General features: G+C 38.9%; 2 protein-coding genes across 2 annotated transcripts in view; one reads left to right on the top strand and one right to left on the bottom strand.

The window, feature by feature from the left end:
- The window catches only part of LOC118405399 (protein Wnt-3a-like), a 32,578-nt gene extending 29,283 nt beyond the window's left edge, over nt 1-3,295 (top strand). Inside the window, 1 exon segment of the mRNA XM_035804897.1 lies at nt 386-3,295. Within this exon segment, the coding sequence (XP_035660790.1) occupies nt 386-865 (480 nt within the window). The 3' untranslated portion in view covers nt 866-3,295.
- A 338-nt stretch (nt 3,296-3,633) lies between these two features.
- The window catches only part of LOC118405552 (vesicle-fusing ATPase-like), a 29,530-nt gene continuing 7,241 nt past the window's right edge, over nt 3,634-25,922 (bottom strand). The window contains exons 4-26 of the mRNA XM_035805054.1: nt 20,351-20,390; nt 20,095-20,173; nt 19,589-19,676; nt 19,268-19,325; nt 18,979-19,031; nt 18,427-18,515; nt 17,982-18,054; nt 17,262-17,331; nt 16,875-16,916; nt 16,580-16,737; nt 15,986-16,151; nt 15,247-15,321; nt 14,710-14,897; nt 14,038-14,133; nt 13,549-13,705; nt 12,828-12,961; nt 12,163-12,229; nt 11,712-11,791; nt 11,153-11,287; nt 10,558-10,619; nt 8,677-8,728; nt 5,784-5,839; nt 3,634-4,946 (exon numbers count right to left, since the gene is read on the bottom strand). Coding sequence (XP_035660947.1) covers nt 4,925-4,946; nt 5,784-5,839; nt 8,677-8,728; nt 10,558-10,619; nt 11,153-11,287; nt 11,712-11,791; nt 12,163-12,229; nt 12,828-12,961; nt 13,549-13,705; nt 14,038-14,133; nt 14,710-14,897; nt 15,247-15,321; nt 15,986-16,151; nt 16,580-16,737; nt 16,875-16,916; nt 17,262-17,331; nt 17,982-18,054; nt 18,427-18,515; nt 18,979-19,031; nt 19,268-19,325; nt 19,589-19,676; nt 20,095-20,173; nt 20,351-20,390 — 2,040 coding nt within the window. The 3' untranslated portion in view covers nt 3,634-4,924. The remainder of the gene's footprint in view (nt 4,947-5,783; nt 5,840-8,676; nt 8,729-10,557; nt 10,620-11,152; nt 11,288-11,711; nt 11,792-12,162; nt 12,230-12,827; nt 12,962-13,548; nt 13,706-14,037; nt 14,134-14,709; nt 14,898-15,246; nt 15,322-15,985; nt 16,152-16,579; nt 16,738-16,874; nt 16,917-17,261; nt 17,332-17,981; nt 18,055-18,426; nt 18,516-18,978; nt 19,032-19,267; nt 19,326-19,588; nt 19,677-20,094; nt 20,174-20,350; nt 20,391-25,922) is intronic.

Raw genomic sequence — 25,922 nt, 5'->3', positions numbered from 1 at the left:
ATGCTGGTATTTCGACCAAGACCAAGTGGCTCAAAAACCATTTAACGTCTTATGGCGCTAATAGAATAAGAAACAAAGCAGCAAATATTTCTGATAGGGATTATTCAAGCAACTGGATATGATATTGGAAACGGTCAAACGCTCTCCAACGAGATCTCTTTGGTGTCACTGACGAAAGGTAGTGGATTCTGCCAGAAACGTCTGACCGTTTCCAAAATCATATCTAGTTGCTTGAGTAATTGCTATTTGACAAATACTGATAATCTTCTTAGATAATCTAATTAACTGAGTCTGATGATAGACCTAGTTGAAGGGCATTATGGTAGGTGTTTCCCCTTTTGGTGCATGACATATGCTGATGATTTTCTCCCATTGTTCCTCACAGTCCATCATGAAGAACCTGCAGCTGAAGTGTAAGTGCCACGGCCTGTCGGGCAGCTGTGAGATCAAGACGTGCTGGTGGGCCCAGCCGGACTTCCGCACGGTGGGAAACGTGCTGAAGGACAAGTACGACTCCGCCTCGGAGATGGCCGTGGAGCGCCACCGCGAGCCCTCCGGCATGGTCGACTCCCTCTACCCGCGGTACAGCTTCTTCAAGGCGCCTGGTAAGGACGACCTCATCTACTTTGAGGTCTCACCCAACTTCTGCGAGCCCAACAACTCCACAGGCTCGCTGGGCACCAAGGGTAGAGAGTGTAACATCACGAGCCAGGGGATCGACGGGTGTCAGCTGATGTGCTGCGGCAGAGGCTGGAACACGCGGACGGAGATGAGAACTGAGAAGTGCCACTGCCAGTTCCACTGGTGCTGCTACGTCACGTGTCAGGAGTGCCAGAAGAAGCACCAGGTGCACACGTGCAAATGACGCGACAAAAAGTGGTGGCGAGGCGGCTGGCATATCTTGTTGATGACATCATCGTTTTGGAACATTGCCGTTGACACTGACATCACACGAAGGAAACGGTGGCCGCGCTTAAGATACGCCTCCTACAGCCTTGCCATTAACGTCTACCGTTCATAGAATATAGATTAAGTCATGTCCAATGGCAACAAAACAGTCCAAGCCGGCATCTCTATGTGGAATTTTTACACTGTTAAACATGCACCTGACAACCTACATACGATTTCCATTCTTTACCTAGGAGGGAGAATCCCAAGGCACCATCGAATGTGCTAAAACCACCCCAAAGAAGTTCTTTTACTTGAAGATCTAATAGGATCAAAACACTGCCCAAAGTTTCCTCCCCTGAGGTGTTGCCAAGAACGCCTGCGTAACTGCCCCCATCAGCTACTGAAATGTATTTTTTTCTCTATCAAAATCTGTAGGATTTAGTCAAATTTATGATACAATCAAAACCAACGATACATCCCACTTTTCTGGACTTCCGATTGTCAGGTCTGATTGGGGGACCATCAGTGACCAATGAAAATGGGTGTTTGGGTGATTCATTTGCACTGGGTGATAACAAAGTTGTGCCATGACTAAAGGCACTACGCACATTTCACTTTAACCAAGGACGTTACGTCATTGCTTTAACACAGTATCAACTCAAGATCATTGTTGTGGTCTCTGTCATCATGGTATGTCCTAGTGTAGCAACTCGACGAGTATCTATGTTCCTCGTTCATTGTGATGGTTAGGCACATTTTAGTGGGGTTCTTTTCAATAAGGAAGGTTCACGATCCCATGTCCGCATGCACAATGTCAAAGGTGAAGTCCCCTGACGTGCAAACAGTTCTTATCTCGACCATGCTTTATACATGCCCAGATGTATCTATGGCTGCTGTTTTATACCTCAGGGTTCTTCACCTTTGACCTGTGCATGAGCAGTTGGACTGGTGAATGGGCTTATAGCAACAGTCTATCATGGCCATGTATTGTACCATATTTTTATTGACGTGTTTCTTTGAAGTCTTGATACTTTTGGCTTCGCTCTCTCTGTACATTTGTAAAGAATGAAATGTTGTACTTACTTTAAAGGAGAAACATGAGGAAAGGCTTCTTCGAGTCTTCTTCTTACGATGGTGACTTTCAAAGATGTTCTATTTATTGGTTCCTTGTAAATGTTATATTGCTCGTGTGTTATGACTATCATGATGTAACTGTTGAGATGTTAAGCCTTTCTTCGAAGGATGCAGTATAAGCTTCCCTTGGGTCAATAGACCTCGCATTTTGTCATTGAAGATGTTTTAACCAAAGCCACAAAAGCTTTATATCTATACATTTACAGATATGTATATGTTTCATGTTGACATTTTAAAACTACATAGGCCTATGCTACCAGTGTGTAAAATATCTTTTTATCAGCTAACAATATCATAGCATATTCCCTATTGAAGCTTTTAGATTCTTACCACAGACAAGTTTTAATCTGAACTGAAAGTACAAGCTAGGAAAGGTTTGGTTTAGTTTTGTTTTGTTTAAGTAAAAAAAATCTGTGCTTATGAAATTTGTTTAGATGAGTACATTTTGTACTTGTAGAAAAGTTTTTTCAACACTTTCTTCACTGTCACAGAGAAATGTAACTGACTCTGGTGAATAATTTTATCATGCAGAGATGCTGCAACATATTAGAAATTATGTTGTTTAACTCACACAAAATCAGTGAGACATGTCGACAGTTTTGATGCAAGAAGATGAAAAAGAAGATCAACCTGTATTTAAGCCATTCCAGTACCCCCGCCATAGTAGTGAAGGGTAGCCATCCAGTATAGTTGTATCGCAAACAGTCATTTGCAGTTTGTGACAGTACGTTTTTAACAGATGTCTTAAACAGATCCGTGTAGACAGTACGTTTTTAACAGATGTCTTAAACAGATCCGTGTAAAGTTGTGAAAAGTGTTGTTCCTCGTACATGGTAGTTAAGATTAACCTTCTCTGTGCTGACTACCCAGTAACCAATGTCAATTTGGTGTTTGGTTCAGGCTACCAAAGTAAAGCAGCTGTAAAACTTTTAACCCTGACACCTGAAACTGGCTTCTGGTATGATTGAGCCTGGTTTTGCTGGTAAGATTTTTATGACGAGTAAAGCCAAAGGCATTTTCAAAGTGTTGGAGTTTAACATAACTTACAAAATATCATGGAGTCAAATAGGGAATGAAATGCAATATCAGCAAAGTCAAAGCATCGTTCATACCAGAAGCCAACAACAGGAATGAGTCAGCACTAGTGAAACAGTTATTAAAAAGAGTCTACATTTGCCCATTTTGTGTTCCTATGGCTTCATGTGACGAATGCTGTAAATATGGATACATGCGCCAGGTTTCAATAAATCATTCTATTTTTAATACGAAACTCTCTGGGATGTTAACTGCCTTCTTGACTGTCAATAATATGCTCCCCCTTATCATCATCATCGTTATGATTATAATCCTAATAATCATTTGTAAATATGATTTTTAGAGCTGGAAACAGCAGTTTATAACGTAAGCAATGCTTTCTATTCCTCACTTATTTCTGAAGATAACCCATCTTACATCAACAATATGCTTTGAAGATAGTTACTATAGGATGAAATACGAAATTCTGTATGTCTTGATGGAGGGGACTTCAAGGTATATATACTAGTAGTTCTTTACAACTAGAATCGCTCAACAACATTACAGACAACAACTTGAGACTTTCACCCTTCATCTGGTTTAGATTTCTATCTTTAATTTGGTTTTCATCATCATTCTGCATCTAGCAATAAAACACATGTCCGACATTGAGATGACTTTTACAACACAGATTCTTCAGCATTTGCAAGACTCTTGGTCCCATATACAAGTATATATCTCCTGACCAGGAAAAAAAACCAAATCAACTACCATCAACTACCATCAACTAGGTAGTTTACTCTGTGTGAGGCATATCCTTAAGCTAACAACATACTGAGTCAGTGCGGACAGGAAGAAACATTACCAGCACTGTGACAGTCATTATTGCTAATAATTCCTTTACCAATATTACTAGCTTTGAATGAATCATCAAATTTGTGGAGAATACAGAGCCAGTGTCAAATTCAAATTTCATCAAGAATAAGGTTTTTTAGGGAGGAAAACACGCTAAGGAGAGTCCAATAATGACACGTTGGTAAGTGGGTTGCCAAAATGTCAAGAATCTGGCTTGGACTGGAAAAGCAAAATGTTTTTTCTAGCTCCCATGGCCATGAGGTAACCTCTGAACTTGAAATGGTAAGAATGTTGACCGTTTCCACAGCAGAATTTTGTAAGATATTGTATCATCCTTGAGTGTCCCAAGCCCACCCACAATTTCCTGTCAGAACCCATCACATGACCAATGTGACCTGGGTCTAACCTACCTACAGGAATGATAGCTTTATAAGTTGCTTATTTGCCACATGTAACATTTGGTAAATCACATAGACATCACGTTACCTTTATGTCACAAATATCACATTTAAACCCACACATCAAAATCTCTTATTGTACAGCTCGTTGTAAATATTTCACTAGTCTAAGAGCAGTACATATCTATACATTTTTGTTCTTAAATAGTTTACCTGATTAGTTATCTGAAATCATGCAAATTTTGTCTGCAACATGTGCATAGTTTGCTCATCTCAATTTTTCTTCCCAATTATTGCTTAAAAAAGAAATGCTTCTTTAATTTCATGTTGCTCATTTGTTATAAGCCTCCAACACAAATGACAAAGTACCATTGGGTATTTTACTTGCAACATACTACTACATGTGCTAAACATATAGTGAGCGCAGGACTTGAGTTATCCTTGTTTTAGGAATTTGAAAAGTGTTAGATCTAAATTTTTTAAATCTGATTACCACAACATACATGACTGAATCACAAACATGTCAACAGAGACAATCTGTAGTGGCTAACATTGACCTAGAAGCTATCGTTAAACACTTATTGGCTGAAGCGTTGTTGCATATTATGTTATTCTGCCACCTTCCAGTTGCACTAGACATAGGACATCGACAACCTGTGGGAAAGATCGAAGAAGAAATCGTTATCCCCGAAAAAAAAAGACAGCATGGCCTAACAACAAAAGAAAAAGACTGGTATTTTAGCACGGCCATCCCTCAAGTTGATGAATGGCTCCCTTCAGGTCACTGCTGTGATGGAATTTTCTGTGTCAAGGGAGCAGATGGGGAAGCCATAGTTTACAGCAAGTGCCCCCCTCCCGACTCAAGGTCATAGTTCAACAGGCCCATTGTAGGGGCTGAATGCTGCACAATGCCGCTGTGATGAATCTGTTTCCCCGCGAGACAGGCGCCAAATTAAAGCTGCCTGAAGGTGAATGGAAGGTCATGACAGGCACTGTTATATATCGGGTATAACCGCTGAGCAGGGGTGGATTTGCTGAGTCCTCTCTGCTGCAGTGTGAGATGCTGAGAGCAATGATTATGTAATATACAAAAAAAGCAAATGACCCACATGCAAACTCAATTTCATGGTATGGAATCAAGAGTCTGTAACTCATTTAGTTTCTATGTTAGTGACTGCTTCTACATTATATCATCACAAACCTTCTACAATCACTTTCAAATAACACAAAACTCAACACACAAAATGTTTCTCACAAAAGACACTTTTCCTCATAGTAAACTGTTGACAAAAGCTCCTTGGTTAAACATAACACAACTGTACACACAAGAGACAAACACGTTCAAGATATTGTGTTGTGTTCATGCAAGATGAAATGCTCAACATCTATCTCCAAATGTGTTTAAGATCTAATATCTTTCTACAACATGATACTCAGGGTTCCTACCAGTCCATTAGTTGTGTTACTAACCACGACACCCCCTGTACTTACCCTCCTTCCTCCTCCAGCAGAGACAGGAACTTCGGGATCCGCACCTCCTCATCAGTCTAAGAAAGACAAAATAAAATCAACATCTTTTAACTCAAACTCAACAACAACACAAAGATCTCACACATCTGTGATATGTAGACTTTCTTTGCATGTCTTGATTGATAAGTTAATTGTTGGTAATTATGGAAATAATGTTTTGGTGAACATACAATGTAACATGTCCCCATTGATTACTCTATGGTGAACGTGACTACCATATGAAAATATGACAGACCAAAATCAATTAACCCCATGACCTGAACTGTCTGTCATGTTTGATGACCAACTACATAAAGCTCTATCACCTATGAACTCCTGCATGTCTGACCTTTGCAATGACCCCATCTTTCCACTCACTTTCTGCCTACCTACTGACAGTGTATTCAAATAACTACTATACACGGCAACACAAACAAACACGCAGAAACAACACCTCCGCTTCCAAGGAGGCAAATATCATCATAACCTCTTCATGGACTGAAGTAGATTACTTCTGACTGAGTCAAACCCTGTGCCACAGTGTAATTGTTCCTGCATCACACAATCTAACAACATACTGCAAACCTCATGGCCACTGCTTCAAGCTCAATCAGACTCACTTTGCACCATACTGTTATATCCAAAGGTTTGTAACACTTGGACGAGCCTCAGACCTAATCATATATAGCAACACTGGGGAAACAGATGTAGAGTATTTCAGTGTGGCCCTCCATGCCAAAGTCATCCGGAGGTAAGAAAGACGTAAATTAGTCCACGTTCGGACTGTGGGTGTGAAAGGGTCACGAATTGTTCACACGCTAAAGTTTGTATATATATATATATATCTATATATATATATGTGTGTGTGGAAGGGCTAGGCTGAGTTAATATGTTGTGGAAGTTGAAGGCCAACACTTTGAAGGGTAACTTTCACAGCCCGTCTTTACATATAGGGAGTGGTTTTGATTAGTAAACATGGTCAATCGCTGATACTGCTGGTAGAGAGCCTTATTGGACAGAGACTCCTATCAGGTAATGCTAGTTCACCATTATCCACTGGGTAACCTATTTCCATTGTTTTTTAAATCAGGGCATTTAGGGATATCAAGTCGATGGACATTGGTTTCAACTTACAATATTTTCAATGTATAAAGATATGAAAAATATTGCAATTTGATGTTGACTTGATACCCCTAAATTGAAACGTTAAAAACAACGGACATAGGTTACCACACGGATAAAGGTGAACTAGCGTTAAAGCTATTAATGTATAGTTACTGGATGCTGCTGTAACAGTGGTGTTCAAGGACTGCTAAACCAAAGACGCCTAATGGCTTAAGCCTTAATTGGCCGAACAGTTTGCACGTTCGATTTGTAATCTGCCCGGGTTCAATCCTAGGTGGCGGCATGTTGTTTCTTTCTGTTCTATTCGCCCCTCTGGTTGTTTCACTGCCTCTGCTTGGATCAGTACAGCCTGATTGCCAGCATGGCAGTCAGACCACCACAGAGACCAATTTCACAGACATGTCGATAGCCTCCATTCCTCATCCTCCTGCCATCATCCCTACATTGTCTGGAAACGTTACAAATAGCTCCATTTTCCAAAAGATGTTATACAGTGTCCTTGATTTTCGTAACTGCAGGGCATGTTCAATACCATTTTTCTTCATATCATTTACATCTTCTACTAGATTTGCTCCTGTAACTTCAATCCATGAAATGTTAGGGCATCTTCGGTCTGAAAAAATGTTCTTTTTTTCCAGACATCAGTGTAATGACATGATGGAAATAATCCTGAGAGAGTGAAAAATGCTCCTTGTCATTCAATGTTGCAGTCATTTGAAAAACCCCTCTCATTTCAAATACAGTATCATGTCGTCATGCACGTAACTGGGAGTGCCAATGCAGTGCCAATACCATGGAGTCAAGATTAAAATAATTGCTGCTAAAACTGTGGGAAAGTGTATTTTTGAAGTGTACAAGAATACACGTTTTCTAAAGAAAAACTTTTGTAAGATGCTGTATTTGTAACCTACTGGTTGGACAACTTTTCTTTCAAACAAGTTGCTCCTGAAAACAAGCTAACCTTGACTCTCTAGCCAAGCAAAAACAAGTTTCAGATGCTGGGAAATTGCAGCGATCTATCACAGTTTCGCAGACCCCTTAGAGCAGCAGCCACCTTATCTTCTGTCTGTGTCCTGACAGAGACAGATTCTCTCATTCTCCCTAGACATTGATTTTGCTGAAATTACTGCCAACTCTTTAGAAGCAGAGCTCCAAGTCCAGGATTCCGTATAAGAAATGGTCTGCCGGTGGTAGTTAGCCTGTCTGGCTGGCCAGACTGGAATGGGGTACAGGTAAGGATCGTTTGTCTTGTGTCTGCTGAGGTTCAAGGGCAAGACAAGAAGTAGTATCACGGCAAAGTTTGCACAAAAGGATCCATGCCGTATGGAATACTTTTTTAAGAGTTGGCTGTTATCATAATGAAATTTAGCAAAGTCGGTAAGAGCATTACAGAATAAAGACAAAATTCAGAGCACACATACCTCCGTAAAATATTTAGAGTTTGGGAATTTTTCACTTCATCTAGTATTGTGAATCTCTCACTAATGCATTTTCCTGACAGCTTTCGGGACCAACTTTGGACCCAGGCCAAGACAACCTTCCCATCCTGCCAGTCTCTAGTCACACCATCTTCTACCTCACATCCTGTCATTCTTACAATATTATTACAATATCCACTGACACACACCAGGACAAACAAATACACAGACCAACAACAATACCTCCATTTTTACAGAGGTAACTGAAAGAAAGCTTTGCCATGCTTTAGACAGACAGCAAATACAAACTTTATTGTGTTAAGGTAGCTCACCTGTCTCGCCATCTCTATCAGAACCAGCAACTTCTTAATGCCGACCCAGAGTCTGTGAAACAAATACATCAACAATACATACAACATGATGGTATATACAGTTTCAGCTATACTGCTATCATCAACTCTCATAATTCCACCATATGCCATAACACTGCCGCATGGGAAAAAGTACATTATATATAAATTCAAAGTGATCTAAAGAGATGTACCAAATTACTACCAATGCAGCATTGTGTGGTAATCCTCAGGTATATACGCTTCAGACTTATTTAGGTGTTGAAAATAATCTTCTGTAACAAGGTTTTTCAATGTGACAGTATAATAGCACCTGGTGGAATTATACAAGTTGATGTAATTACTTCACAACAAAACATAGCATTTCAGCATATAAAGTATTGTCATTATACTATGATTTACAGGACATTTTTCACAGGAATCTGTTCCAAGACTTTCTAAGGTACAAAATAACTAAATTCACATTGCCAGATAATAAACGACCATGTCTACAACACTAATGCCTTGCTATTGTCCTGACTTCCGGTGCCAGCTCAGCAAGCAGTGCAGAAATAACAGTGTTTTGTAGGAAAGGATGCTGGACCGCAGGGGGCCACTTTCCCTCTAGCTCCCTCCTTTTGTCACAGTCATGACCTATCATTTATAGTTTCAAAAATGCAGTCTCAAGAACAAGTGATTTTCTCCAAGGAGAAGGTTAAAGACTTAAAGGAGCCCCTGGTGGTTTCTGACCCAGCTGTCAGCACGTCTCAGCTCAGGGGAGTAATTCCTTGGGACAGTTTTTTCTAGAAAATTCCTTCTAAACATTTAGTCAAGGAATTGCTAAAAGACTCCATCCAATTGATGGGTGAAATTTTGCTTGTTTAAACGTTTGTAACATATCTTTAACTTCTTGAAAGATGTATGAATTAATATAGTCATGAACCTGAACTTCCAGAAAAAACATTCAACAATGCAAACACAGTAGTTTTACGTAAAATAGTCATGGACCTAAACTTAAGGGTGTTGAGATTCAACCAAGGAGGCTTTATCAAAATAAAACCTCCTTGATGAAACAAAAACTGTTAGCAAAAACATTTAATAAAGAAAACGCTGTAGTTGCAGCCTTACGAACACCATACAAGTCATAGACATCCATCAAAACTTGTAGAAATCTCAGGAATCTGGAGGTACTGTATCTCCCATTACCCAGCGGGAGTCCTTCCCTCACACTCCCTCTCCCATTGGCAGCCAGAGGTAAAGGATGTGGCAATTTGGCAGAAATTGGATCCCATGGACTATTTGTGGCAAATTACGGGCGGGCCGCGGAGTGATGGATGGAAGACGTCGGAGAAATGAAATGTATTTTACGGGACGGACGGACAGACTGGCACCGACCCAGCTGCAGAATTGGACGGCGCGGAAATTGTAGACTTGTCGGCGCAAGATATACGCTGTGTCAAATGTGGAGCTAAACTAGCCCCTCTGAGGTTTTGTTGCCTGTGTATGTGCTTTTTAAGTAAAAAGAAATACATTCGATAGGGGAAAAGTAAAAATCTGAACCCCATAGTTATTCTACACTAGATAACAGGACTATTTTTAAATCAATTCTGTCTCTAGCTTGATATGAGAATATTAAGGCAAAAATGCAGAGTTTGTTGCACAGAAAGTCAGGATCCCACGGATAGTGCACGAAGTTTCAACTTCACACATAGGCTACAGTAAAAAAAAACTAAATAAGAACTTGTGACCAATTCTGTATTGAGAATCATCCGGACATTATGGTCAATTTTTGGAGTTTTCCCATTGACTGAATCATTAAGACTCACTGTAACAGACAGTGCTCTTTCTGACTTCGTAGACAAGAAGAAAAGAAAACTGGCGTACTTTTTCCCATCAACTTTTTTGGCAATGGAATCCAGTTCTTTCTTGGAGAAACACTCAAGGAGCTGAAAAATAACAAAAACGAATTACTCTACTGGTTACATTTAACTCACATTAATAGCAATCATTACATTAGGAGCAGAAAAATTACCATCACCGCTATTTTACCAGTACCCAGTACATCATTTTAGTGGGAGATACCAGTACCGGTAGTGCATTTTGCAAATGATGTAGGCCTGATCTGCACATGCATGGCATGTGGCGATGGAAAAAAAATAAACTATACTACTTGTGCTTGCACTTGGTAAGGATGATGTGATTTATACAGGGATCATTGCATTAAAACAAAAAGGACAAATGCTATGTTTAACACATGTACTACTAGTGCGCTAGATGAACATTCTTTTTGACTTGATAAACAATGGACCAGTAATTGCTTACAACTTCCCAACACAGCATAGACTGCAGCCCTTTCCAGTAGCATACAACTAACTTACTAAGACACCTTCACTTCACTTTCACTAAGTTCTATTTCATCAGGACTGTACCATTTGGGTGGTGAAGAAAAAAGGCAGATGGCAATGAATGAAATACAAACCTCGAGAGCATTCATGAGTTGCTCAGGTTTGGACAGATTAGAAACGTGAATGTTGGTGTTGAAGGAGTTTGTCATCTCCATCTCCTCTAGAACATCCCGTCGGCTTGTGGTGCCAATAATCAGCAACTTCCGCCCCTACAGTAAGAAACAAGGCAATCAGAGATGGCAGACTTCAACCCCTTAAGTATGCTTTGGGTATGGCTTAGCAAAATTTAACAATATTTCCAAACAAAGAAAGTCAAGGATTGAGGTGTTAAAAAATTTGTTTTGCTCTAGAACTGTTGTAGAATGGAACTTGTTGCCACCAAGTACAGTAGGGGTATCCTTTTGTTAGATAGCTTTAAACAATGGTTGCAGCTAGATGTTCAAAGGATACATTTTTGTAGGTGTTACAGTTTGTTCAGTGTAACTTGATATGACCAGCTGCTGTTGTGCTGCATGTCTGTACATGTAAAGCTGGTGTGTTGTGCTGAAGGGCATTTATACTGGTTAAAACACAGATACAGATAAAGATATCCAATATTTGTTGGAAAAATAGTCAGTGGAAATATCGTCCAACCTTTGGTGGTGGTTTCTTCAGCAGAACAATTAACCCTTGCAGCACCAAGTTGGAGAATCGAGGTCCGATCGGGACGTAGTCTGGAAATACAAACAAAAAACTTACTTTCATGAATAATCATCATTTCTTCCAATGTAAGCAGCCGTTTTCCTGATGTTAACAGAAATAATTGCTGCCAGCATATCAACAGCATACAAGTATTGAAATCTATCTAATATGTATTTTATTTATTGTTTTGGTTGGTTATTCACATAACCAGCACCAGGGATGCCCAATGGCCTGTGGCTATTGTAAAGAGACAAAGACAATACAAATACACTTTGACATGGACAGAATAACAATCAATAACAATATTCTAAGTGCATCTATCTTTGTAACAAAAGCTTTATCATAATCTTACAACTAGCTGTGTTTTGTATCTAGGATGTACTATTACAGTGTTTCATCTCACCTATGAGTCTTTCAATGTCATCCACCACTATACAGCTGAGTTGGGACTTGTAAGCATCATCAAATACCTGCAGAGAAATTTCAACTATCAGTTACTTAAAAAAGGCAACATCTAATCTTTTACATATGAATGAATACCGAGTAACTACAGGTAAGTATTGCACAATGGATTCCTTGTAGAGTATACACCCTAACTTTCTTTTAAAGATGAACAGTGAGAGTTTTAATACACTGAGTTCCTAAACCACCATCCTGTTTAGATAACATTTGGCACAGACTGTATTTGCATTGGTTAGATAGAAGGGAGTAGGATAAACATAGGAACTCCGGATTCCAAAGAAAAGTTGCTACGATGAAATGTATCAAAAGCGACCCCTAGCATCTAAGTTCTGAACTGCCAGAATTGCTTTTTAACAAATACAGGCACCAAATGTTACAATAGCACTAGCCTCTACCAGGCTCTACAGGTTGCTGGAAAAATTGTAGAAATTGGCCAAATACCTGGTAAGACAGAAAACACGCCAGTTTTTCAAGGAACCTGTGGAGCCTGTTAGGGCTACAATGGCACTGAATTCCTGGATATAAACCTATCATAGAATCAGTATTTCAAGTATAACTCTTGAAGGAGATAATAATGGTTAGATCTAAGATGTCTTGAATGTGTACCTTCTTGATAGCCTGACACTTGGCGCTCTCGCTGAAGCCGATCATGTTCTCTGGTGAGCAGATCTTGATGAAGGGGAACTCAGAAGACTCTGCGATCCTGGCAGCCAGCGCCGTCTTACCACTCATGGCTGGACCTGCAGGAATCAAGCAAGGAAATCTTCAACTTCTTTAAGGAAACGAAAAAAGAAGTGTCTTGGAAGTATCTCCCAGCCTTCAAGCTCTGTATTGAATTGCTTTGGTAGCTATATGATGTATGCACTCAGCTATTTTGTTTTTTTTTGTTTGCTTATTTTTCATAGCCAGTAAACCATCTTAAGCAATAACACACCAGTTTTGAACAGCAGTTACAAGCTGCAAAAGCTGCTTGTAGGTCTGATTCAATCACTTCAAGATCAACCCCTACCTTTTCAATAAGTGTGGTGCCCAACTGTGTTTGAGGTGTGGAACCTCTCAAATTAAGGGCTCTAGCTATTTATGTCACATCTAAGAAGATGCCTCTAACTAGATCTTCTCTAGTCGAGTGAGGATTTAGGTGTCAAGTGCCTTTTCCTAGAGAACAACATTTGGAGCCGGCAAGGGATTCAAACCCAGAACCTTTAAATTCTAAGTCAACAACCCTAACCACAAGACCAGCTTGTCACCATCAATGTAGCTATTGCTTGGATACCTCTGATGGAGAACTGAATCCTCTTTGAAAAGAAAACCCATAGTTCCCTCTCACCTTCCAGCAGTACGCTGACCAGCGGTGTTTTCTCGCTGACTTTCGTCTGCTCGACCAGCAGCTTGCCGTCATCGAGCACACGGTGCACGGGGTCGCCCCAAGATATGATGTCATTCTGGATGTAGCTTTCAAAGACCTCTGCTTGGTGGCCAAAGGCCTGGTACAGTGTACAAATAGACATGTGTCAAATTAGACTGTAAACAGTTAAAGTGTCTGACACACAATGTTATACATTTTGTAAGGCAATGCCAATAAATGATTAGTACACATGTGCCAACGGAAAACATAAATGAACTGATGGTGAAGAAATAAAGTTAGTATGTATTTCTTAGGAACTTGTTGAACATTTTTCTCAAAAGGATATAAATCATAATGTGTGTAATAGTAATAAGAAAATTGGGAAGTTTACAATTGAGTAGACTCATCTCTTACATCATTAGTAATATATAATATATATTATAATATAATATAAATAAATACACCACTTACCGGCTTGATATCATTTTCTAGGGCATTGAGGAAGTCGTTTTTAGTGACCATGACCTTCTCTGCTGCCTCTGGGTCCACTTCAACCTTATTAGAAGCCTGGAGGGAACAGACTTTCACAATGAGTAACTTGTCATTTTTCACCTGTTCCTGTGCTACAATTCTTTAATGGTAATTTAAGTCACAAGGTTTGAACGAAGGAGGAATATGGGGCAAATTAAATACACAGAACTATATACATCATTAGACATGGGATTGTAAATTACAGCAATTGGAAGAGAATTGACTGATAAATATGTTGTTGCATCATTGTTCCTAAAAATATCAAACATTTCATCATACTTGGTGTCAGAAGTGGGATACAGCAGGGGTCACTTTGGCTGCTGACTGTACGAGGTTCTGACATACCAGCCCTGAGTTCCTCAGACAAACCTCTTGAATATTTTGTAGGCTTAGGCAAGGAAAGAATCAGCAGAAATTTTTTAAAATGTTTTTCTACCGGCTGATGGTGCAGCTTGCTTCGTAATGTCTGCTTGCAATGTTTTGGCCAGCTTAAAGTGTGACAGGGTTTTATTTTGCCTGACACTTCTCTCAAACAGAAGACGGACAGTTTAGTAGTAAGGTGCCTTCAAAGGGATTTATTAAGAAGTTTACTTCCTGACAACCCCTCCCCACCTTGATGAGTCTGTTCATGGCTGTTGACTGTGCTGCCCGCACCAGACCCTCGATCTCAGCACCGCTGAAGTTCTTACTGATGATGGACAGTTCATCGATGTCGACGTCGGGAGCAAGCTTCCCATTGTCCCGCATCCTAGCCACGTAAATCTCAAAGATCTGCTTTCTTCCTGCCTCATCCGGTAGATCTGAGATATTGCAAAAGGACATACTTTTTAAACATCTCAATGGTCACAGTAATGTGCAAAAAATATCCATCAAGAACTGTCCTTAGTAAAAGTAACTACTGTACAAACAATACGTCCAAACAGGATCTCACTATTTCAGTTCATCCAGAAGTGCAGGTAGCACAAGAAGAAAACATGGTTGTATGATGTAGCAAAGCCAAGCGGAGGCATTTTGTTCAATAGATATTGTTTCAGTACCATGGACAGATGACTGTTGCTTTTAGTTTGTCATACTTTCCTCTTTTTCTTTCAACTATGTGTCATTAAGACGTATTTCCATGGAGACACCATGGCAACAAGAGGTACGTACTGATTTCCATCTGCACCTCCAGACGACCAGGTCGAAGCAGGGCTTCGTCAATCAAGTCTCGTCTGTTGGTCATACCTGAAGGAGAGAAGAGTCATGATCATAATCATAGTTTTAGTGGAAATCTTATACAGACAAGAAACTTCATTCAAACTTCCTGCCACCTTGGAACCAATTCTGTATTCACATGCATGGTTGGCCATACAACTTATGACAATTATGTCACAAACCTCTAACAACTAAAATCCTCTACAAGAGTTACAAATGGACACAAATTCAAAATAGTTTTGTGTGTTTTCCATTCCCATCAATTCACAATTCTCAAAACTTCTTACAAGTTTTACAATTTCCTTTAATTTTTTATTACACTGTTGCACAGTCAATGAGCTTCAGCCTTATTTGTTGATTGCTAAAAGGTTAACCGATTCTATTACCTGCGCATATTTTTCATCTGAAAATCTACACTTTCCTACTCAATGGAATTTGAGGATTTGAGGACCTACAAACATCAGTCAAACACTAAAAATTGCATCAGGATCACCAAGTGCATTAACACAAAAAATGCCATTCAGAGATTGCAAACTCGCAGTCAAACAAACTTAACTATTTTTGTGATGTGTGATAGGGATGTTAAGAAACACCTAAAAACAAACATCCTGTTAGGGAACTAATAATATCAGTACTGAAACACTTTATATGTAGCGTACACCAATACAACAGCTGTCTGGACTGTCAAACTCACCAATGAGCAGGATGTTATTCAGCTGTTCCACGCCGTCTATTTTGGACAGCAGCTGGTTCACGACTGTGTCATGTACGCCGGTACTGCCCGAGATGCTGCCTCTCTGCTTACAGATGGCGTCAATCTCGTCAAAGATGACAATATGGAGGCCACTGTTCAGTCCACACTGCGGATCAGACAGCGAAGTCAATATACTAACAATGGACAAGGATTATCAGTGGATCAAGTATACAACCTACAGCTAAGCAAGAGAAGTTCTTCAGCCCTTAGCACTAAATCTAAGTCACTGTTAGGTGTAATATAACCAGCTGCTGCTGCGCCGCGTGCCTGCAAAGCTGGTGTGTTACGCCAAAGGGCGGTTATACCGGCTATATAGATACAGATACAGATACAAACTTACGCACATTCTTTTCTAAAGAAATTAAACCAAATTTTATTCATAGCCCTCGGACTGTAGTCACTTTTACCCCCAAACCTTACTTTAACTAGATACAAACCTCAAATCTAAACCCTTCCCTGAACCTACACTTTGCAACTAAACTTAATAATATGTTACAAACAAGTTAGTGTGGCAAAACAGCATTTTCTCCCTACCCGTCTTTGTTCCTCCTCTGCATCGGCAAATAGTCGTCTGATGTTAGCTTCTGACTCTCCTACATACTTGTTCAGCACCTCAGGACCGTTCACAATCTTTGGTTCTCTGGCGTTCAGCATCTTACCAATGGTTCGGGCCATCAGGGTCTTACCAGTACCTGGGGAGAATGTATGGGCAGATGAGATAAATGTCAATGATACCAGTTGTCAGGGTCTCACTATCACCTTGAGAGAATACACTGGTCCATCAGTAAAATAGTGATGACAGTCAAGATGAAACGGAGGAATCGCTTACCTGGCGGCCCAAACAGGAGGATGCCTTTCACGTGTTTGCCACCTGTAAGAAGAAACAAAAGTCAAGATATACAAGCAGCAACACAAGTATACAACCATCCATCTATTTATGCTACAGTGACATTTTCAAACAAGGGTCAAGACGTTTTGGGGAACAGGAAATAAAATCAAGGAATATAAACAAATTACAGCCATGACTATTTTTTTACACTCTGTGTTTTCTTAACTTTTTTGTTACAGGAAACTGACCGGCTTGGACTATATTATTACCTATTCAACCAACTAATCCACAAACCAGCCAAAAATATACCACTGTGAATACAATGCAATGGCAAGGACTAAATCATCTATCCCCCACAAATTTCACATCGAGTCCACATCTACATACCAAGGGCCTCCACCACCTCCGGAGGGAACACTCTGGAGGCAAACGCTCTTCTGAAGATGTCAGAAAATTCCTGGTGAGGAAGGAAATTTCAAGAGTTTAGTTTAGCAGAACTTGAATAACAAAAATGTTAGCAAGCAGCTACAGGGCTTGAAATTCAGTTTTGGGATTAGATGCACTGGTGCACCCAGCTTAAAAAATTGGGTGCACCAAAATGCACAAAAAATTAAGCAGAATGTCAAAAAAACCTAATAACAAAAGTTAGTTACAAGCTATCAAATTCTTAAACAAGTAACATGACAGACATTTTTATTATCTTTCTAACACTTAGATGTCGAGAATATGATGTATACTAGTATACTTTGATATCTTTCCATACATAAACCTAAGAAAATATTTGGGTGCAACCTGTGCACCCACTGAAAAAAAATTGGGTGCACAGTTCCAATTTTGGGTGCACCCAGTATTTTGAGCCCTGAGCTACTGTATTACATCACACAAATTTGGAAATTGGAGATCTCTACCTCTGTGAAATAGAGTTTTTGTGAATGTCCAAGACTTGCCGTATCAATTGTTGTACATTTCTGACTAATTTTGTCTTCTTCCTGCCCATGCAACTTTGGACACGGATCATGCCATCCTCCCCATCCTGGGGGAATAACTTTCGATCACGTTCAATGAAGATTAGACAGCCATGTACTTTCCTAACTGAAAACTGCTTACCCTGTCCAGCCCACCAATGCCCATCTTCTGGAAGTCCCAGTCTGGGTTGATGATAGACTGCCGAGCAGACTTCCTGTGGAGTAAACACACAAGTCCTGGTTAGTTTAAACCAAAGTCATCACATTTCTATTTCTTTACCAGGTATCAAAGTCATATACAGATACTGTAAACTGTAAACTCATGGTTCAATTATTGCTTTTTTTAAATGGCCTCTTGTACTGCTGAATCTTTCACTGGCAAACTTAAAAATACAGCAGATACTACTAAAATAAAACAACATTGACTGTAAAGTAAATGCATGATGATGTTTGTCCATGTCACAATTTTGGTTTGAAACTCTTTCTTGTAGTATGCAAATAACTTCATGGGATAAGAACTCTTAACCTTTTGGTCAAAAAGCATGTTGTTAACCACACATCGCTTAAGTGGCTTAAGTAGAACTCACCCCTTGGACTTCCCAGTCAGGTTGATAGGAGAGTCTGGAGACTTGTCGAAGATGATTGTAGTGTTGGACATGCACATGCCTGTCTGGATCTACAGGAACAGGGGAGGAATTGTTATTGTTACAGTTATTGGGCCTCTCTTCACAGCCATGGGCTAAAATGCAAGGAACTTACAATACTTGCACGGGACTGGAGCCATTTGGCACTACCTCTGGTGAACTCAGGACAGCATTAATTGCCCCAGGTATGGCCACAGGACTGTGAGTTTTGCACCAATCTCACAGAGAAGGACACCTATTCTTTTCTAAGTGTGGTGGGTTCTTAAACGTGCTTGAGGCATGCTCCTCAAACACAGGACCTCCATTTAATGTCCTATCCAAGAGACAGTATGAGTTACTGCTGGTGGTAGAGTGGACATAATTTCCTGGTTCATATGACTCAATGTTAACTTGAATTTGAACATGCCATCGATGCCATATTCTTTTTAGCACTTTGCTTTGAATGGAGTAATTCAGATAGTTTACTTTCGTACAAAGTCAAAACTACCGTCTCACCTTCTTAGCCTTGCCAGATGACTGTCCTCCCTTCAACACTGCCAGATCAGCAGCTGGAAGAGACAAGACAGACATTAATTAATTAATGTAACTGTTATGGTGCTGCATTTTAGAGTCAATTGTTATAAAAGATGTTTCTTTTTCCAGTGTACGTTGATATGTTCTGTCAATTTGTCATGGAATCTTTAAGTTGACAATATTTACAGATCTGAAAGCTAATTCTATGCTTTCTTTTTTGTCAGAATTTTGTCATGCTTTAATAAATAATAACAGATTTTAATAACCATACCTTCTTGATCCTTAACAATTAGCTGTAGCAGCTTCTTGTCAGCAAAACTGAAGACCATCTACAGGAAAAAAAAATAGTCATGAATGATTTTGTGGGGAAAGGGGTCAAATTCTGGTTATCATGGAACAACAAACAGGTTAAAGAAAGTCCCACAGAGACAATCACATTAAAGACTTCACCAGCATATAGATGTATATGTGTAGGCATGTATGGATACACAATAGCCTTCAGCTGGTACTATAGATTGAAGTAACATAAATTGTACAACACCCAGATCATGGTAGATTTGAATTAAACACTGTAAAAAGTAACCAAACCAACCATTTGGTTCACTGTGAGAGCCATGTTGGAAAACTGCATCAAAAACTCGGCAGCCATCTTGTCCGTGTCAAAAGCATCCTGATTTGCCCTGTAGAACAATAAAACAAGTATAGTTGTTTACAATGCAATTTTTCACTTCACCTGCTAATTCATGCATTCTGACAGACTGTAACATTCCATTGATATCTAATTCTGTAAACACTTAAATTTATTTCTAAAGGAAAGTACTACTTTCTGTACCACTCATGGTCTTACAAGCCCTATGAGTGCCTATGTAATCAATCTGTACAACTGGATAAGAAACAGACTTTACTTCTGACTGTTTTGAGTGACACCTATCACTCTTTTCTCTGTCAGTTCATTCCAGTAATACTGAAGAAGAGTGATGGATGTCACTCAAATAATCTAGAAGTAATCTCTATATCTTAATCCATTTGTAGAGAGTAGATTGTTTTTGAATATTGTTTACCTGAATTTGTAACCTTCATCAACAAATAAATACTTACGCCTTCTTCTGTAGAAAGTCCACATTGATGGTGACTGAACTCAAGTACTGGGTGTTGGGGTCGAACCGGTAGGGAGTCACTGGAAAAACAAAAACATGTGGCCTCTTGTCATAATGACTTCACATCTTTTCTTGGCAGTTATACTTTCAGATATGGAATATTTATTTTTGTACATTTGTACTGACTTTCACAGAATTAATATATTCAACAGTTACTGTTTATCAACATTGAAAAAGAAAAAACTGAAGATAAGTACCTTCCACTTCTTGATTGAGTGACAAGGAGGCCCATTTTCTCTGCAAGACAAGAAAACAATTTATGTTTTCAGTGACATGTCATCACACATTGTGAAACAACAACTTGTATGCAAACCTTAAGCTACATATGGATTTTGGGGAAAACTTTTGCATCCATCTCATCATTTTTTGGAGGGCGCACTGCCTTTTCTGCCATGTATGGAGAAGAATCAGACATTTCATCTCTGCAATATAAAGACTCAATCACATTTGTCAAATGAATATGGGTTGGGCCCAGTGAGCTATGGCCAAATGTAAAATTATAGGGATATTATGGACCTATCTTCTGTTACTATAGTAAGGTATGGTATTATTTGCTCTTTGTTATATCTGTACTTAGGTTGCTTGGTTTGAATGAATGCCTTCAGGATTCAATAAAGGCAAAGAAATAGAGCAACAGATTCATCAAGTTTCCTCCACAAAGTACTGCAGTAAGAGTATACAAAGCCCCCTTCCTTCCCAATTCAAGGTTCCTCTATTCAATAACGTGATAAGCAATTCCATGCACAGGCGCTATCCCCTCTGACACCCACTATCAGTATGATACATTACACTTGTGCTGCAACCTGACACATGTATATGGAATCATGTGAAGAATACAAATGTCACACACTGCAGAGTTCATGCAGACCTTCTGATATATTATCTAGCAGTAACAGCATTGAAAGACCACTCGTTAATAAAACATAACAACACGCTCCTACTCTACTGTACATTTATCATATGATACAGAACACACTGGGTACAGTCTTTTCCTGTAAGTCTGTTAAATGAAGAAATTATGGTGGACTTGAAATCATTTTCCTACATGTTCCTATATACTGAAAGATTTGTGAAAGGAAAAATATATTCCAATTTATCTTTTTGCTATTTTGTAATGGGGTTTTATTCTATTGTGACAAAATGATCTGATTTGCTTGAGACTTGATTATATCTATGATTACCGAATCCCCACATTGAATAAAATCTATCGAGTGCACATTTATACAACATAATGGAAAATAATCTTATAATAAGTCAATGAAGGTTAAACATCCAGGTAATAAGATATGCCAAAAGCAGTTACTCAAGCAACTGGATATGATTCTGGTATCACTGACTCAAAGATAGTGGATGATATCTGAAATGTCTGACCATTTCCAAAATCATATCCAGTTGTTGGAGTAACAGCTTTTGGCAAATCCTATAACAGAAATCCAAATTTTAATAGTAATCATTTCCAAAATGCTTTCCATGAAAAGAAACAAATCATTTCTGCACACAGGACCTCTACACAACAGTTTAATCCATGAATACTTTGACCTTTTGATGTCCCTTGATATTAATCAAGTGACAATCACTGCACAAATCTGATTGTGTGATTACATTAGGAAACGGATAGCCATTAACAACAATAACCGAGCAGTAGGGATCTGTCCTTGGTGCTGAATTATGTGTAAGACTGTTATGAACAGTCTGGTACAGGAATGCCTTTTCTACCAGGAATGAGACAAACGCAAGACAGAAAATCTTCTACGGTGATTGTGATGATATTCTAATGTATCATGTGCCTGTTGTATTTCATTTATTTTCGAGAGGGACTCAACTTCACATTAATGAAAAGGAAAGGGACATCAAAAAAGCAGTTACTCAAGCAACTGGATATGATTTTGGATATGGTCAGACATTTCAGATAGCATCCACTATCTTTCGTCAGTGACATTGAAGAGCTTTGTGAGGAATGGGTGATCTATACCCTAACTATGAAGAGCTGAAGACATAAAAGGAAGGGAGATTTTATGTGTTTGAAGTGCAGAGTTGAAACAATTCTGTAAAATAGTTCTTGCGTTACGCATTGGAAATGCATATTCATGGTGGAGAGGTCACTGTGAAAACTACAAAGATAACACCACTGCATACATGTCAAGATTTACAGTAAATGATATAGATTTGGACATTTTTTCTAAAGAAATAACAAGACATATTGCATCAATCGCCTTAAAATCAGACAGGAATTCTAACATACAAAGATAAGTATGGAAATATTGTGTTTACATGTCAAAACCGACGTGCCCTGACAAAGGGAGATTTTATATCAAAATACTGGGAGACAAAAATTGCCCCGTGTGTTTTTTCAAGGACATACCCTCAATTCTTTGTGCATTAGTTTTTACTATAACTCTAAGCTCACGTTATAATTGGGTGGCATTATCCATACACCGTTGTCAAGGTCGAGGAGGGTTGTATTTGGGATGTGATATGGTGTGTGAAATTGAGTCATCACAGGTAGCCCACATTGATCTATTTCCTCTGTTCTCTGACATCTTAAGAACAGACAAATGTGAAAACAGACGGCTGAGAGGAAAACTCAAATTTGAATACATTCAAAAGATTGTAAAATCAACAAGGTATTCCAAAACACATCTGCAAAATTGAAACAGATATCCTCTTAGTCTTAGTGGTTTACAGTGAAAGACGGAGAGCAGTGTTATTCCCAAGAGACCACAGTGCAAGCCGACCACTTCAAACAGCTCTGATGTACTGAATTATACATGGCTGGATTGAGCAGAGCCTTGAAAAACCCTGATTAAGTGAAGGGATAAAAAACTGAGTCCATTTTGTAATGGAGACATTCGCTAAGACAAAACATTGTAATTTCCCTCTTGAGTAGTTCTGATTCGCTGGTGGTCTGATATCTTATCTCATGGGGTTAGAAGTCATGTTGGAAAGGCATTTCAAGGTTACGTGTTCAGGGCTCAAAATATCACCACCTGCATAATGTTAGTTCAGGTACAATTGGAGCTGTGCAGGTATTTCTGGTGTCTACTTGCACCTAACCTGCACTGGTTCATGTACTGGGTTTTATACATAAATGTCCTATGATGTAGGTGTATGTTGATTGTTATTAGCTGCATTGCCTGTTACCACCTATCAAGTATAAAAGAAAAAAATAGCAATGGTTCCTCAATAATTTTAGTCCAATTTTAATCTACACTTCCTAAATTCAGAGTGGTGCAGGTAAAATTTGTCTGGTGCAGGTAATTTTCAATGTTACCTACACCAGTGCAGGTATGCAGAAAAAAGGATTTTGAGCCCTGAAATTGTTAGAATGATAGCAGCAGTTGCAGGATACCTCCATTCTCCATAGACTTGTCAGAAGACAAACTGAATACAGAATTATCAGAATGTGATTTTTGTGTTCCCAGTAATATTCTACTAATAATGGCCCTTTGAAGAATTAAACTATTTCACACCATAATCCATTAATGTTTTAGTACCACTAAAAAGGGAGCCTTACATGATTAATGTAATAATGTAATGTGATTTTCCACATAATTTGTAGTACCCTTGGTTTAACCTCCCCATTGCTAAGGTAGCCTTAGACGCCACATTTGCATTGCTAATTAGGCATAGGATGCCGGAAGGAGGTTAATAGAATGATCAAAATCAGACCTGATATGTGCTATAGATACAAGATAATTATCATCATTCATCAGCACATCAACACTCGTTAGAACTCGATGTAATAGTAAATTAACCTTATCAGTGAAATGCAAATCTACTGGCTTATCCTAAATCAGGACATCCAAATAGCATATTGATTTTTGGACCTCATAAAGGATAATTTGGTCCACATTCATCAATGCATGTAAAGGTCATATGAACCATCACTATTCAACTGCAAACATGACCAACATTTCTTTACATCTTTTGTAACTGTTGGGAATTGGAAATTTGTCAGTCAGTTAAATCCATATCCTTTTAAGCCTTGTAAAAATTCCATGTCACCACAAATATGCCCATAATTTCTCCTGAGTCATTCTAGTGCCATTATGGTAAGAAAGTGTTTTTGGTTGGTTGATCACGCTAGCTATTCCTGGGGGTTTGTAGGAAAATCAATAAAACAACACCAGGGCTCCAAATACTGGGTGCATGTGCACCCAGGTGCACCCCAAATTGGAGCTGTGGGTGCACAGGGTGTACCCATACCCAAATATTTTTTTAGGTTTATGTATGTAAAGATATCATCATACAAGTATACATCATATTCTTGACATGTAAGTGTTAGAAAGATAATAAAAATGTCTGTCATGGTACTTGTTTAGGAATTTGATAGCTTATAACTAAGTTTTATTATTAGGTTATTACTTTTTTGGTGCACCCAATTTTGCACCAGTGCACCTAATCCCAAAGATGAATTTCAAGCCTTGAACACGGTGTGTGGTGCCCAGAATTTCTCTGCAGTCATTACAGTGGTGCTATGGGATTGCTCTGTTGGTATCTTGGTCACGATTCTCAACAGTTATACATACATATATATAGAGAATCATTAAAACAACATGATGTAGGTAGATTTTCTGCTACTTTATAACACTACACAGTAAGGAATCGAGTAAGCCTCTAGCTTCTGAAGAAGTTGCATGCTACGAGACCATTTTGGCAGGCTGAATAGAGTTTCTTAACTGGAATTATGCCAAATGTCTTACTGAGGGATGACTTGGGATGACTGCAGTACAAAAGATGTCAGCTAGCTGAGGAATGACTCCACTGTACTACATACTAAACAGTGGGGGATGATTTTTCGGTCAGTTGGTCACGATTTCCAAAGGCTTGCACAAAATCAATATAGAGGCCAAAACTGCACTGGATGGAGATGAAATAGAAATACCTATGGTGGAATGTCATATGCAATCTAATTGAAAAAATCATAGCATTATAAAAGAACATATGGTGGGAGGGTTATAGCAAAACTACACATGCATGTATCATCTTGCCTCCCAACATATGTAGTAAATTGTAAAGCTGTCATTGTGGTTGTATTTCCGCCATTTTTTATGTAACCTTTCCACTGGGATTTTATAGCCTGGTGGATATGCCTTTCCAATGTAATTGTTGTTTCAACCATGAATTTAAAACATTGCGTAAAACTACTTTCCTCCTTCCGTGAAAATAACAAAAAACACAGCAAAAGTAAATGCATTTTTAGTATTTTCTTCTTGTCTAAAATAGCCCTATTTCTATGCAAATCACCTATTTTAGCCCTGCTGACTGATTGATGGTTCATTAGCAGTACTGTGGCTTTACTAATGACTTTGCTTCATCTCTCCTGGGATAATCTAGCACAGAAATACTATCAGTAATCTCCATGTTTTGGGTGAAGAGTACTGTACTAACTTTATTTACTTTTGTGGAGGAATTATTTTGCAGTATGAGGAGGTTTTTGCATTGTTTTAGATTTGGGGTTGAAACACTAAAAATGTGGTACTGTATAATCAATGATAATATAATGCTGAAAAGACATGTTTGGATGTCATGAATTTGTGAACACTGAATAAGAATAGCACAGAACATGGAGGAAAGATCAGACCCCACAGCAAAGGACCAGGTGTTATGACAGCATAAAGGCCCAGGTGTTATCACACCATATACACCTTGGGGCGGGTCATTAACCCTTAATTATTCTACACATAATAAAATGATATGAACACAAAGGTTTTTGTAATCTGCATAATTATAAGAAAACTAGTTCCACTGATGATCAAAATACTCTTT

This window comes from Branchiostoma floridae, chromosome 18, assembly GCF_000003815.2.
Source record: "Branchiostoma floridae strain S238N-H82 chromosome 18, Bfl_VNyyK, whole genome shotgun sequence".
Classification (NCBI taxonomy): domain Eukaryota; kingdom Metazoa; phylum Chordata; class Leptocardii; order Amphioxiformes; family Branchiostomatidae; genus Branchiostoma; species Branchiostoma floridae.
The sequence above is the reverse complement of the archived record's forward strand: the minus strand, read 5'-3'. Positions and strand labels throughout refer to the sequence as shown.